The following is a 15,969-nucleotide window of genomic DNA, read 5'->3' on the forward strand; positions in this document are numbered from 1 at the left end:
GGTGTGGGTAACCCCACCATGCTCGATAACAACGACCCCCAAGAGACATGGCATCTTGTCTGTGTTCCCACCTCAGGTCATCGACCCCCCACACCATTCATTCATTCCTTCTTCTTTAAAGACTGTCGACACATCCGTTTACCAATTCATTACACATTAACCTCTCTTCTCTTTCATACAAATACACACAGACATAAACACTAACATCTTATCTGTTGTTGGGAGAATATATTGAGATTACATTACCTTTACCATTAAATTAAATTATTATTAATTAGTTAACTTTATAACTTGGACCAACACACATTGAGACCAGTCCAGAGCCGAGAACATTCATAAGAAGAAAGTTGTAGTAATATACCCATCCATCCAGAGACCAGAGAGAGAGAGACATCATCATGAAGATCATAGATAAGATCAACGATTATAAGGAGAGGAAGCAATTGTTCTACTCGTTCGAGTATTTCCCACCAAAGACGATGGAGGGTGTACAGAACTTGTACGACCGTCTTGGACGTATGCTCTTGCTCGAGCCACTCTTTGTCGATATTACGTGGGGTGCCGGCGGTTCCACTAGCCAGCTGACGCTGGAGATTGCAGAGACTTCACAAAACATATGCGGCCTCGAGACGATGATGCATCTGACCTGCACCAACATGAAGGTGGAGGAGATCGACTTTGCCCTCGAGAAGGCCAAGGCGTCGGGCGTGCGCAACATCCTGGCGCTGCGCGGCGACCCGCCCCGCGGCGAGGAGTGGAAGAAGATCGAGGGCGGCTTTGGCCATGCGTCAGACCTCGTGCGCTACATCCGCGCCAAGTACGGCGACTACTTTGGCATTGCCGTCGCCGGCTATCCCGAGATGCATCAGGATGCCACCAACGCCGAGGAGGACCTGCAGCACCTCAAGCAGAAGGTGGACATGGGCGCCGACGTCATCATCACACAACTCTTCTACGACGTCGACATCTTCATCGAGTTCGTCTCCAAGTGTCGAGCGATTGGCATCAACTGTCCAATCATCCCTGGCATCATGCCCATTCACACTTACGCTGGATTCAAGCGTATGACTACACTCTCCAAGACCATAGTACCTCCATTCATCCTAGAGAACCTTGAGCCAATCAAGGTATGTTCACTCACCCAATCAATCAATCAACCGATCAATCACTAACACATAATCAATCAATCAATCAAAACAGGATAACGATGAGGAGGTAAAGAAGTATGGTGTTAGACTGTGTATTCAGATGTGTCAGAGAATGTTGGAGGCTGGCGTCGATGGCCTACACTTCTATACATTGAACCTCGAGAGGAGTGTGAGGAAGGTGTTGAAGGGACTGCAGCTGGTGCGTCCTGACCAGTTGAACAGATATCTGCCGTGGGCTCAGAACGCCAGCAGCAATCGTCTCAAGGAGGAGGTGCGTCCCATCTTCTGGCAGCATCGTCCACGCAGCTACATCTCGAGAACAGGCAGCTGGGACGAGTTCCCCACGGCCGTTGGGGCGACTACCGTTCGCCCGCCTTTGGCGACCTCAGCGACTACCATCTCAGCTCGCTGCACTTCAACGCCGTCAACCCAGTTCACGAGGAGCTGGAGTTTGGCGAGCCACCCCACACCGAACAAGATGTGTACGACCGCTTCGCCGACTACTGTGCCGGCAAGACCAAGAAGCTGCCGTGGAACGACCTGCCGCTGTCCACCGAGTCCGACGAGATCAAGGAGCAATTGATCTTCCTCAACAAGAACGGATTTCTTACAATCAACAGTCAGCCGGCAGTCAATGGCGCGCCCTCCACCGACAAGTTGCACGGTTGGGGTGGCAAGCACGGCTTCGTCTACCAGAAGGCCTACGTGGAGTTCTTCACCTCGCCCGAGAACACCGAGCGCCTCATCGAGTACTTCAAGCTGTGTCCATCGATCACGTACCACGCCGTCAACCGCAGCGGCACGTCGCTCACCAACACCAAGGGCACCAACGCCGTCACCTGGGGTATCTTCCCAGGCAAGGAGATCATCCAGCCAACCGTCGTCGACAATGCCAGTTTTGTCGTGTGGAAGGACGAGGCCTTTGCCCTGTGGCAGTCGCGTTGGGCCGCCGCCTATCCCGAGGGATCGTCGTCGCGCAAGCAATTGGAGACCATGATCAACTCATACTACCTCATCAACGTTGTCGATAACAACTTTGTCTCGGGCAACATGTGGAAGCCATTCCAAGACCTCGTCTTCAAGTGTTCTCCACCAGCACCCTCCTCGCCAACCATCCAATCCGCTGCCGCTGGTGCTGGAGCAGCTCCATCCCCATCCCAACAGCAGTAGTAGTTCTTTATCCTCCCCTTTCTTCCTTCCTTCTTCTTCCTTTCCCGTTGCCCTTGCCTTTGCCTTTGACTTGCAACAACGTTGTTGCGGTAGTTCAATTCCATCACTTCATTTATAAATCCATTCGAGTATGGATGGTGTACAACCAACCAACAGCATCGCATATTGCATAATCATACAAAGTTATAACTTGTACTTCATTTGGTCAGTCAATCAGTCAGTCTATGACCCTTCATCATGCTCGCTCACTCCATTCAACATCATCCAAGTTTGACACCTTCTATTTATGTCCAAGTATGACGCCAGGGCATTGTCATGGTCTTGTCTCATCTTCGTTCGTCCTACCCTATCCATCAAAAACAGATTCAGACCCATCGTCAAAGTCTTGGACATGATGACAATTATGTGATGCAAGCTAGCACGATTGGATTGTCAAAAAAACTATTGTCCAGCCTGGGGTGATGGTTTCGCCCGACATCAGTGAATCAATAAGAAGTTCATGTGATCACTACCACACACAGTGACATATTTTTTTGTTTGTTGAGCCCAACAGACCGACACACAACTCAACCCAACCCCATCCTCTCTGTTCACTACCCCTCTTGCTTGCTCACTCTCGCGCATTCACTCTCTCCTGTCACTCATTCCATTCTCCTCCTCTCTCTCTTGCTTGCAAGCATCAATCAATCAATTATTCACTCTCTTCTTGTTATATCATTCTCTATAAATACAACAACTCCTCGAGCTCTATTGTCTCAGACACAGACGACAAAAGCTCAAACTCAGCATTCATAGATCTTATAATACTTAAGTATCCATTGTTTGTTATATTATTAGAGAGAATCCAGAATGTCTTCAATCATGATGTCAGCAAGTGGAAGGGGTTTGACCCAATCCATGGTATGTATATTCATTCAATCATTCAATCATTCATTCATTCAATCATTCAAGTATACAGTATAACTTACATGAATGGACCGAATGAATATTAGAAACAATTCACTAGATCTTATACTACTGCCGCTCCAATGAGCAGGTTCGAGACAAAGAAGAAGATCAACTATGAGGGTATTGACCAGAAGTTGAAGCAGTTCAGATTGCATCACAACAAGCCACTCACCCTTGCTGAGAAGGTCTTGTACGGTCATTTGGAGGACCCATCGACCAAGGTCGAGAGAGGTGTTACCTACCTCAAGTTGCACCCAGATCGTGTTGCCATGCAGGTATGTCGAATCATTCAATCAAGAGAGACACAGATAGAGGGATATACTAACATGAACACATAACACAACACATTGGTATGATCACATGATTGATTGATTGATTGAAATGATTGCAATGATTGAAACAATATAATAGGATGCTACAGCTCAGATGGCAGTGTTACAGTTTATGTCTGCTGGTTTGCCAGAGACTGCAGTGCCAACTACTATTCACTGTGACCATTTGATCGAGGCCTTTAAGGGTGGCCCCACTGACTTGGCCCACGCCAAGGACATTAACAAGGAGGTGTACGACTTCTTGGCCTCGTCAGCCGAGAAGTTTGGCATGGGCTTCTGGAAGCCCGGTTCAGGCATTATCCATCAGATCGTTCTGGAGAACTACGCCTTCCCAGGTGGTCTGATGATCGGCACTGACTCTCACACCCCCAACGCTGGAGGTCTGGGCATGGTCGCCGTCGGAGTCGGAGGTGCCGACGCCGTCGATGTGATGGCCGGTATCCCATGGGAGCTCAAGGCCCCCAAGGTCATCGGAGTCAAGCTCACTGGCTCGCTCAAGGGCTGGTCTTCACCAAAGGACGTCATCCTTCGTGTGGCTGACATCCTCACCGTCAAGGGAGGCACGGGTGCCATCGTCGAGTACTTTGGACCAGGTGTCGACTCACTGTCCGCCACCGGTATGGCCACCATCTGTAACATGGGTGCTGAGATTGGTGCCACCACCTCGATCTTCCCCTTCAACAACAGAATGGCCGACTACTTGAACGCCACTGGCAGAAACGGCATCACCAAGGCCGCCACCCACTACCGCCACAACCTCGTTGCCGACCCCAACGCCCAGTACGACCAGCTGATCGAGATCAACCTCGACACTTTGGAGCCATACGTCAACGGCCCATTCACACCAGACCGTGGCCACCCACTGTCCAAGTTCGCCGACTCTGTTCGCCAGAACAAGTGGCCAGAGGAGCTTCTCGTTGGTCTTATTGGCTCGTGCACCAACTCCTCCTACGAGGATATGTCGCGTGCCGCCTCTGTCGCCCAGCAGGCATTGAACCACGGCATCAAGTCCAAGGCCAAGTTCACCATCACCCCAGGTTCAGAGCAGATTCGCGCTACCATCCAGCGTGACGGACAGATCGAAGTGTTTGAGAAGGTCGGTGGTGTTGTGCTCGCCAACGCCTGTGGCCCATGCATTGGCCAGTGGAAGAGAGAGGACATTGCCAAGGGACAGAAGAACTCGATCATCACCTCATACAACAGAAACTTCACCGGCAGAAACGACTCCAACCCCAACACTCACGCTTTTGTCGCCTCGCCAGAGATCGTCACAGCCATGGCCATTGCTGGTGACCTCACATTCAACCCAGTGACTGACTACCTGACAGACGCCAACGGACAAAAGTTCAAGCTGGACGCCCCACGCGGCGACGAGCTGCCATCGCGCGGATTCGACGCTGGTGAGGACACCTACCAGGCACCATCGGCCAACGCCGAGAACATCAAGGTCAAGGTCGACGTTGCAAGCCAGCGTCTGCAGCTCCTCGAGCCATTCCAGCCATGGGACGGCCAGGATCTGACCGACATGCAGGTGCTCATCAAGGTGCAAGGCAAGTGCACCACCGATCACATTTCGATGGCCGGCCCATGGTTGAAGTACCGTGGCCATTTGGACAACATTTCGAACAACATGTTGATCGGCGCCATCAACTCTGAGAACGGCAAGGCCAACGCCGTGCTCAACCAGTTCACTGGTGAGACCGCCCCAGTGCCCACCGTCGCCCGTGACTACAAGAAGCGTGGAGTGTCGTGGGTCGTCATTGGAGACGAGAACTACGGTGAGGGATCATCGCGTGAGCACGCCGCCCTCGAGCCACGTCACTTGGGTGGCAAGGCCATCATTGTCAAGTCGTTCGCCAGAATCCACGAGACCAACTTGAAGAAGCAAGGAATCTTGCCACTGACCTTTGCCAACCCGGCCGACTATGACCGCATCACCGGTGACGACGTCGTCTCGATCGTCGGACTCAAGACCCTTGCCCCAGGCAAGCCACTCAAGATGATCGTCAAGAACGCCAAGTCTGGCAACGAGTTTGAGGTAGTCCTCAACCAGACCATGAACGAGGGCCAGATCGAATGGTTCAAGCATGGAAGTGCTCTCAACTTTATCAAGAAGTCAAAGAAATAAACTCTTAATCAACATTGTCTCATTCATTCACATCCACTCCTCCTCCATGACTCATGCATCCTCCTACATCCTCGCCTCACCTTGTTCACAAACTGGCGTCAACTTGATAAATGGAAACAACTCACCTCAACTGGCCAAGTCAAATCATGATTCATCAACAGTCACCAACACTCATTCTCAATTGTTCATCAACTACTATTATTAGTTGGTTGCTGCTAAGGTTCTGCAGGGGATAGTCAAGGTTACGCAGAGAATTCATTTTTCAGCGGTCTCAATCCTTGGGTTCGAGCTGGTTCGACCCTGGACAACCCTTGGAACAGCAAGGGGAACCCTTTCAAACCTTATCTGATGTTAATTAAATATTTATATTTTTATTGTTGTTGTTGTAGTTGTTGTTGTGGTTGTTGTTGTTGTTGTATGATAAATTAGACCTTAAAGAAATCGTCGTCTCGTCCAAAGGAGTGGAACATATTGGTCAAATATGCGATAATTGTCCAGAGTGCGTTGTGTCGTTGAATGTTGTCAGAAAGGTCGCCAAGTGATCTGATTGTGTCTGACAATATGTTCCATTTCTTCATCTCTCCAAAGACATTCTCAATGATGATCCTCACCTTCTTGATTCGATTGCTCTCATCTTTCTCTCTCAGGATACGCTCGGCATCGAATCCTTCTTTGGTGACCTTGGCTTCCAATGCCTTCAACTTCTTAGATACCTTGGTCGCCTCCTTTCCTTGACGCAGGCGATGCTCATCGAGCGTGCGTTTTCTGATCATCTTGTCTGTGTACTCCATATGATCGATCAATGAAGCCGACTTGATCTTGGGGGTGATGGTGTTGGTGTAGTACTTCTGACCTCCTTTGAATCCTTTGTCACCGAGAATGACAATATCTTCATCGAACAGAGCCTGTAGTCTANGTGCAGCATCCTTGTAGAGCGAGACGTCAGGCTGGGCGCCTCCCTCTGTCTTACCTACATACACGATCTTGCCACGTATATCGCAAATGACCAACACTGCCAAAGAATACATTGATTTCTTGCCAGAATAAACAAGATCCTTGATCGTCTTGTGTGGCGGCACTTGAATCCTCTGCTCTGACCCGTCCACAATGAGATGAACATTGTGCTTAATACCATCTTTCCATATTTCTGCATGATTGTCTCGAAGCTCTCCATTGTGAACCACATCCTGGAAGTACCCATGGCAGTACGACTTCAATCTATCGAACACCTTGGTGAATGAGTACCTGAGCTGAGCGATTGTCAATTGATATAGGAACACACGCTCCATCATGTACCAGGGAAGGTTGTGGCGGCACCTCATGAGGAAGACGAGCATGTCCTTGTGTTCAAAAGAGTGCTTCTCACAGAGCTGAGACACTTGACTATGGGAGAGCTTGAAGTAACTTGTGTACTCTTCATCTTGGTTGAACCATTGATCTGTAAGTGCAGAGTTGAGGGTATGGCATTTGTCAGTTAATGGACTTAGCTTGCTGGCAGCATATTTATTCTTCACCTTCTTCAAGGGTATTGTTCTTCCTCTTATTGTTCCTCCTTGTTGTTGTTGTTGTTGTTGTTGTTGTTGTTGGTGTTGGTGTTGCAGCTGCTTTCTTGGCCTTTGATTTAGACACTGGTTTGGTTATTGCTGGGCTTGGTGCTGCTGGGCTGGGTGCTGGGATGGGTGGTGATGTAGTTGTTGACATCGCATTATCGTCGATATCTATCGTTGCCCTGCTGGAGATACCGGTGTTCGCTTCGCACCATTGAGTCCATTTCTCTCGTTTGTTGGTTAGATACTCGACAAGGCAGTTCCATCGACAGAAGTATACAAAGACGCCAAACGTGCTGTCTGGATGGCAACACTTCAAGATGCGAGAACAACCCTTTGAACAGTTCTGGCAATGTTGGACAGAATCTCCAATGATAGGCTTCTCTGGATCGTGTTCTCCAATCGCAGGTACAGCAAGCTTCAAATAGGGCATTGACCTGGTATGGTTTGTAATATGTCCAACACTGCACATCATCATTTTTTGGTCGCCATAGTAGACAATGATCTTCTTCTCGATCTTGTTCTCTGGTGAATTGCAAGTCGCCTCTACTATAATCCGGTTGGGATTGGTTGGGTCTCGAACGTTGGAATGCAGGAAGCACTTGGTTTGTTTGCTAGTCTCTCCATCCATCAACTTCTTGGTATGTGTGATATTCATCAGCTCTCTATTGTTCTCTGCCGCACCTTGTTTGGTTGGCGTCTTCATTTGCTGAAGCGTGAGTGTTGATGACAACGATGTTGGTTGTGGCTGTTGTTGTTGTGGCTGTTGTTGTTGTGGCTGTGGTTGTTGTTGTTGTTGTTGCGATAATGACTTGATGATTCCCTCTAACTCCTCTATACGCAGCCTCAACGTGTGAGTCTCCTCCTGTGATTCTTTAGTCTGGAACATATCAATGATGATATTGTAACACAGTTTGGCGCACACGGGCAGGTGTTTGCCCAAGACCCAGATATCCAACTCAGTACCGCAGAAGAAGCATTTGACACCTGCTTGCTTAACTCTGGTGACTATTAACTGGGTTAGCTCCTCAGACATCAGATGTTGTATTATATATATGTATTAATTGGTCGCTATTACTATGTTGGAGGTTGCAAAGGGTCATCACGGGTCGGACCTTGGATTCCAAAACAAATATTTGAAGAATCCACCCACAACACCCGTTGAACCCTGCAGAACCCAAGCTAACCTTAGCAGCAATCAAGTAATATAAATAATGAATAACATACATTGCAACATGTAAACATAATACATATAATAACAACAAATAAACATACAAACAAACATACATATATACTATGGGAAACAATACCAATCGACAATCAACAACAACTACAACTACAACTACTAATACAACTAATGTTGTTGAGATGAATGATCAAACATATGTTGTTGGTCAAGACAATGATGATGTGGATATGCATTATTATGATAGACAACTATATACTATATCATTGGAAGCAATGAGATTGATTGTTGCCACTGATGTATTGGTTGTTGGTCTAAAAGGTGGACTTGGAATCGAGATTGTCAAGAATATTGTGTTGGCTGGTGTAAGATCAGTAACACTCTACGACGATGATCCTGTCACTATGAGTGACTTATCATCCAATGTATGTATAATCATTAGCATCAACATCAACATCCACATCATCGACTGACTGACCTTTCAATCATAGTTCACTTTGGATCAATCACATGTTGGTGTTGCGAGGTCTACTGCTTGCCAAGAGGTAGTGTCTTCGCTCAAGCATAACGTGACATGTTATACGGGCGAACTCACAGAGGATGTTATAAAGAGACATCATGTTGTTGTGTTGGCAAACCAGTTACCATCGATCAATGTCAAGGTTAACCAATGGTGTAGAGATCACTCGATCAAGTTCATCGCTGTAGAGTGTCATGGTGTATTTGGATCATTGTTCAATGACTTTGGCGACCAGTTCCACATCACCGACATACGTGATGAGGTGTTGTCTCCAGCTCTCATCACTTCATTCAAGCGCTCAGACTCTGCTGGCTCTGACTCCTCCTCCAACAACAACAACAACAACAACAATTCTACCAATGGTTTGTTTGAAGAGGTCGAGATACATTTGGAGGAGTGCACATCATATATGCATGGTCTGTCTGTTGGCGATCAGATTCACCTTTGTATCAAGGGCATTACACAACTTGTTGACCATGGACCATATACAATCAAGGAGATCCATCAGCGATATAAACTCAAGATTGATATGCCCTCTGAATTGACACAGATACTTGGAAGCTTCACAGGCGGTCGTGTCATCCCCCTGCCTCAATCATTGACAGTGGACTTCAAACCATTGTCCATCACATCGCAAGACCTCTATTGTCCTTCGGACGACCCTGCCAAGAGCTACAATGACATTCAACTGAACCTGGCATTCCAAGCCGTTCACAGGTTCAGTGAGGTACATGGTCACTTCCCCCGAGCCTTCAATATTGTCGATGCAGAAGAGGTGTTGGAGTTAGCCAAGGTGCTGGCCACCGATATCAACTCGCAACCGAGTGTGGATGAGACATTGGTGCTACAAATATCGTTTACATGGAGTGGAGAGCTTGCTCCAGTCTCATCAATCATTGGTGGTGTGGCAGCACAAGAGGTCCTGAAGGCCGCCTCACACTTATTCCAACCTATTTATCAATTGACTTACTTTGACTATTCATCCGTGTTGCCAACAGACCTCTTGAATATGTCCTCGCCACTCGATACCTCAACCAACTCACGATATGATGGTCTTTTGGCTGTGCTTGGTAGAGATATCCAACGACTCATCGAGTCACAGCGCCTGTTCTTGGTTGGCGCAGGAGCATCTGGATGCGAGCTGTTGAAGAACCTGGCATTGATGGGCTTTGGCTGTGGCACCAATGGACACATTCAATTCGCTGATCACGATGTCGTCGAGCTTCACAACCTCCACACTCAAATACTCTACTCTCGTGAGGACATTGGCAACCTCAAAGCAACATGCGCAGCGAGGACGACCAAGGCGATCAATCCCGCGATGAACATCACTGCTCACACAGATCAGGTTGGCGAGATACCTTATAAGTGTGCACCGTGGAACGCAGAGGCCAACTCCAATTTCAACCAACAGTTCTACACTGACTTGGACGCGGTGCTCATGGCGCCCGACAACCTATCGGCCAGGATGCACATTGATGAGAGGTGCGTGAAGTTTGGCATCCCCTACATCGACACTGGGTTGCGTGGAAACAAGGGCAGCGTCCAGGTGGTGGTGCCACATCAGACGCAGCCATACTCGGCTACGAAAGACCCATTCGAACACAGCTTCCCCAAGGACATGCACCACTTCCCTCGTGGAGTTGAGCACACTACAAACTGGGCACAAGATATTCTTCAGAATCAATATGTAGAGTCTCCCAATGATGCCAACGAGTACCTCAATGACCCGTCAAAGATTGATGATAAGTCATTGTCAGCGTTTTCAATGTCATCCCTCTTGGACAGGATTAGCGAGATTCTGCTGCTGGAAGTTATCCCAACAAACATCGAGCAATGTATACAGCTTGCCCGAAATATGTTTGAACAAGAGTTTACAATCAAGACTCAACGTCTACTACACAGCTTCCCCAAGGACTTGGTGACGGCGACGGGTGCACCATTCTGGGGGCATCCCAACAGAATAGACGCGCCAACACCTCTGTCATTCAGCTCGCAAGACCATCAACATCGCCAATTTGTCATTGTGGCGGCCAAGCTGTTTGCCCTCACCTTTAGCATCGAGTGGACATTGGATGCACAGTGCACTGAGGAACAGCTCACTCAATGGATGGACTCAGTCACACTCAGGAGACCCAAATCTCTGGGCACCAAGCCCTATACCGATGAGAGAAGATTGAAGCGGGAGGCCAAGATCAGGGCCAAGCTTAGCGCAAGGTCTGATCAACTCAAGGGACTCAAACTACACATTGTTAAGCCTCAACTTGGAGAGCCTGGCCATCTCACATCAGAGTTTGTTGTACTGGCTTCCCAACTCAAATCAAGAGTGTACAACATCGAACAAGAGAATGCACACAAGATCCGAGGCATTGCCAAAAAGATCATCCCGACACTAATCACAAGTGCATCCGTAGTAGCCGGTCTAGCATGCCTCGAGTTGTTGAAGCTTATGCAAAAGAAGAAGCTCCAACAATGTCCACATGATTTCAGGAACAGGTAATCATTCGCGCCACACTCGCGCCACCTTTGCCATGGTCAATCTAACTCACTAACTCATCCATTAATCACAACCAACATGTAGCTTCATCAATCTAGCAACAGCAACATTTATCCATGCTCAACCATTGCCTCCCAAGAAATATAATATGATTGGAAGTGTTGAGGGAGAGTGGACGGAATGGGACCATGTGGAGGTATATGGCGATATCACTTTGCGAGAGTTGGTACATCATATAGAGCACCACTACTTATGTACATTAACGATGTTGTGTACTGGTACATGGTTGTTATACGCCAGGTTCATGAGGAAGGAGTTACATGAAAAACTCTTTGATCAACCAATCAAACAGATCATTGAGGATAAGTCCAAGCAAAAGATTGGTGACAAAGTCCGCTTCCTAGATCTAGATGTTTGTCTTGACTACCTTGGCACTGACTATGACTGTGAAGACTTCCCCAAGATCAGATACGTCATCAAACAATAAATAATTGATTGTACATTTAATTGCCAAGTGTGATGAGGGTCAAGGGTTGAGGCCTTAACCGAAGGAAGAAGGTTGATGGTAGAGGGTAGAGAGTAAGGTCAAGGGTAAAGTATCAAGGTAAGGACGAGTGTAATAGTATGTATTGGGGATTGTTCCATTATTTATTGTGTTTTAGGAACAAATAATAAATAAATAAATAAATAATAAATAAATATGTAGGTTGGTTGTTGAGGATGGATGGATGGATGATGAGTAAGAATACAGCTTGGACTGAAAGAGACAACCTCATTAGGATAACTCAATCAATCATTATCTTATCCATTGATTGGTTGGCCACGTGCTGTGATCGATTGATGAGCCTTGTTGCTTCTGAACTTGAAGATATCGATTCCTCTTGACTTGCGCTTCATGTTGACCTCGTTGTTGCCAGAGGTCTCTGGCTCGGTGGACTGACGTCTCTTGACGACGGCAACAGTGACACCAGCGGCCAAAGCAAGGGCAGCAGCACCACCAACAGCAATACCAACGATGGCACCAGTTGAGAGGGCAGCAGCAGCGGCAGCAGTTGGTGCGAAAGCACTGTCAGCACCAGTGAACATCGAAGCAAACTCCTCATAAGTAAGGTCACTGAATGAGTTGAGGGAGGCTAAGGACATGAATGTGAGTTAGATACATTGAACACACTGAACTATCGAGGCTACGACATTGACTACTTACCAGTCTGGACATCAGCGCTTGGGTATGTGACGGTGACGGCTTCGTTGACGGATGAGAGGACTCTGCTGGTGGCGGCTTGGGAGCTGCCGACGGTCATGAGGACATTGACTTGGTTGATGGCACCGTTGATGGCGGCGACCTTCTCGACGTTTGCCTGCCAGTTGGCGAAAGCAGCTTGGAATTCACCATCAGTGTAATACTTTCCGAAAGCATCGGCCCAGCTGTGGAAAGCCTGAATCTCATCATCAGTTGGGGTTGAGTCAGCATTTGCGAAAGCGACCAACAACACAAAGAAACAAACAACAACACTTGTTGATATTCTCATTCTTTATATATTATGTATTTGTAATTATATGTATATATATATATGTGATATTATATGTTTGATTAATTGATTGAATGAATGAATTAAGTAAACTTAATAATGTACCAGTGAATTGGCGTTGATGTTGACGTTGTTGTTGATGATGATATGAATGTTGAATAAGAATGATTCAATGATTCCATTCCCAATCAATTGGTGGAGGACGAACTTAACCGTTTAGATTGCCCATCTTGTTGGAGCCATTTAATGAGGTGCACCTACACGTGTGCAAACAACTCAAACAAGTCAACCTTAACCAACCTATTAAATCTACGTCTTCCTACCAATGGAATACAGTGTCGAGTGGCACGATTACCCATCAATCTAACGCCAAGCCATAAATTTGCATCAAGGGGCAGCCATTTTTTGATAAATTCGATCAATTTTTAGACTTTATGTGAAGGTCCGCCTTGTTTGTGGGGACGTCCAATCCCAAACGTCACAGTTGATCAGTGCAAATATTTGTAGGCGTGGGTCGATTGATTGATTGTTGGATCACAATCGCATACCTGAGTCCTCACAGGACCCCTTTTGGTCTATGTGTCCAACGACTAAATGTGATGTTTGCTACATTTAACATTGGTGGCTTGATCCAACAAATCACAACCCACTGAGGCCACGATACTTTATATTGAATAACCCAAAAAATAAGCCCAACTTGAATGATTCTTCAATTCAAGCTCTCTCCCAATCACATACTTCTTTTGTTGACCCCTCCCCTTCGTCGTCACTTCCAGAGTCCTTGGTCTACAATCAATCAAAATTTTAAACAAGGTCCACCTTACTTAAATCAGACCTCATCTTTTCAATCATTACTAAACTACTAACTTATAAAGTATACTTTATATATATATAATTATTTGTAATATTATTATTTATTATTTATTATTTATTTAAAAAACAATGAAGATTATAATTTTATTGTTCACACTCACATGTTTGATGAGTCTGGCTGCTGCTCAGTTGGACCAAGCTTCAATCACCACTATTCTTAACATTCATAATCAGTGGAGAGCTGACCCAACTAGTGTTGGCGCATTGGCACCCGCCACAACCATCCCAGCTTTGAAATGGAACGCCACCATGGCCAGAGATATCCAGACTCACGTTTCCAAGTGCTCCAACACATGGAGTCCAGCCGCCCTCAAGTCCCAGGTGTCCGAGTGGAGCTTCGGAATTGCCCCCAACTTTGACGCCGCCCAGATCCTCAACTGGATCGCCGAGGGAGCTCCCGCCTTTGACTTCACCTTGAAGGCTTGTCCATCTGGAAACTACAGCTGCAGCATGTGGGCTCAGGCCGTGTGGGCCACCTCCACCCAGATTGGCTGTGGCATGGCTCAATGCAGTGGCTACTACTACTTGTACTGTGACTACAAGACACCAGGTGGATACAGAAACAAGAACCCATACACTCCAAAGAACCTCCCAACCCCAACCCCAACCTCCACCCCAGCTACAACTGGAAGCACTGTGTCCACGACCTCCTCCACTACCTCGACCACCAAGCCCGCCACCACCTCCTCGACTACCTCCACAACTTCGACCACCAAGCCAGCCACCACCTCCTCGACAACTACCTCCACTACCTCGACCACCAGACCAGCCACCACCTCTTCGACCACCACTACCACCACCCCAGCTACTACCACTTCCGCTGGCGCCACCTCTGGCACTCCAACTCCAACACCAAACGCTGGTGGCTCGATCGATTGGAGATCATTCTCCACCCCAGTAAGAAACCAGGGTCAATGCGGTGACTGCTATTTGTTCGCCGCCGTCGCTAACATTGAGGCAAGAGCTGTCATCTACAAGGGTGCCAACAAGGACACCTTCAACTTGGCCGAGCAGGACGCCCTTAACTGCATCAGCAACGGATGCAACGGAGGCTGGCCAACATCAGTCTACACTACCTTTGCCAAGAATGGTATCGCCTACGAGTCCACCTACCCATACACCGAGACCCAGAGCACCTGCACCAATGACCTCTCTGTCGCCCGTTGGAAGTGGGCTGGCTACAGCGAGAACACTGGCACCACCAAGGCTGCTTTCATCAACGCCCTCAAGACTGGTCCATTCGCCGCTGCCCTCTACGTCGACGATGCCTTCCAGAACTACAAGTCTGGTGTCTTCTCATGTCCACAGGCTTACACCAGCATCAACCACGCCATCACCGTCACTGGTTACGACGCCGCTGGTGACTACTGGATCATTAAGAGTATGTTTAATTTTATATCTATTTCAATCATATTGATCACTCAATCACTAACATCGATCAATTAATCAATCAATTAATATAGACTCGTGGGACACATGGTGGGGAGAGAGTGGATACATTCGTTTGACTGCTTCCAACGACAACTGCAACATGTTGAAGTACGCCGGAAGCTACGTTAACTACTAAATCTAGAACCCTTCCTTGATGAACTACCTACCTACATAACTTACGTCCATCAATGACCAACAACCCAAACATACATAGATATATGCCATATATTGCATTAACCTGTTGTACCAACCAACTCTATTTATTTATTTATTTATTTATAAGTAATAAATCTTAATTTATTATTACAATCAAACTCAAACTCAAGTCACAAACTCAACCCAACCCTAATCCTACCTTAGTTTAATAAGTTGTTTATTGTTCAAGATAATATACACAAAGGCATTGGGTATGGATTGGGGTATTGCACGGCGTCATTTGTCTGCAGATTGATCATCCAGAAATATGGAATGTCCATTACATTGGGCTGGTTCGTAAGCACGGCCAATATGTATCTATTGATTGGGTCGAGCAGAAAGCCCTTAAAGTTCGACTGGACGAAGAAGTTGGGTTGGACAAAGATGATCTTGGCCGGGTTGGCAGTGAGGTCCACCTCGAACAGGTATTGTTGGGATGCCGCCACATAGTCAAGGTTGCCAAGC

The 15,969-nt window shown here is 47.2% G+C and overlaps 5 protein-coding genes across 5 annotated transcripts; 4 read left to right on the forward strand and 1 right to left on the reverse strand.

The window, feature by feature from the left end:
* Positions 1-398: 398 nt before the first annotated feature.
* Positions 399-2,318, forward strand: SAMD00019534_037260 (hypothetical protein; the record flags this gene model as incomplete). The annotated part of the gene is made up of 3 exons (XM_012904618.1): positions 399-1,127; positions 1,201-1,315; positions 1,390-2,318. 3 exons carry the CDS (start codon positions 399-401, stop codon positions 2,316-2,318), a joined length of 1,773 nt encoding a protein of 590 aa, XP_012760072.1.
* Positions 2,319-3,167: 849 nt separating this feature from the next.
* SAMD00019534_037270 (hypothetical protein) lies at positions 3,168-5,726 on the forward strand (the record flags this gene model as incomplete). The annotated part of the gene is made up of 3 exons (XM_012904619.1): positions 3,168-3,218; positions 3,311-3,541; positions 3,678-5,726. 3 exons carry the CDS (start codon positions 3,168-3,170, stop codon positions 5,724-5,726), a joined length of 2,331 nt encoding a protein of 776 aa, XP_012760073.1.
* A 2,927-nt stretch (positions 5,727-8,653) lies between these two features.
* On the forward strand, positions 8,654-11,957 carry SAMD00019534_037280 (hypothetical protein; the record flags this gene model as incomplete). The annotated part of the gene is made up of 4 exons (XM_012904620.1): positions 8,654-8,884; positions 8,951-10,327; positions 10,358-11,459; positions 11,557-11,957. Coding segments are annotated over 4 exons (3,111 nt in total), but the record flags the coding sequence as incomplete, so codon positions are not given.
* Positions 11,958-12,277: 320 nt separating this feature from the next.
* SAMD00019534_037290 (hypothetical protein) lies at positions 12,278-13,005 on the reverse strand (the record flags this gene model as incomplete). Its single annotated transcript, XM_012904621.1, has 2 exons — positions 12,278-12,609; positions 12,681-13,005. The coding sequence occupies 2 exons, from the start codon at positions 13,003-13,005 to the stop codon at positions 12,278-12,280; spliced, it is 657 nt and encodes a 218-aa protein (XP_012760075.1).
* A 981-nt stretch (positions 13,006-13,986) lies between these two features.
* Positions 13,987-15,445, forward strand: SAMD00019534_037300 (hypothetical protein; the record flags this gene model as incomplete). The annotated part of the gene is made up of 2 exons (XM_012904622.1): positions 13,987-15,259; positions 15,342-15,445. 2 exons carry the CDS (start codon positions 13,987-13,989, stop codon positions 15,443-15,445), a joined length of 1,377 nt encoding a protein of 458 aa, XP_012760076.1.
* Between the last annotated feature and the right edge of the window lie 524 nt (positions 15,446-15,969).

The sequence above is a fragment of the Acytostelium subglobosum genome, assembly GCF_000787575.1.
Source record: "Acytostelium subglobosum LB1 DNA, scaffold: scaffold6, whole genome shotgun sequence".
In the NCBI taxonomy this organism is placed as follows: Eukaryota; Evosea; class Eumycetozoa; order Acytosteliales; family Acytosteliaceae; genus Acytostelium; species Acytostelium subglobosum.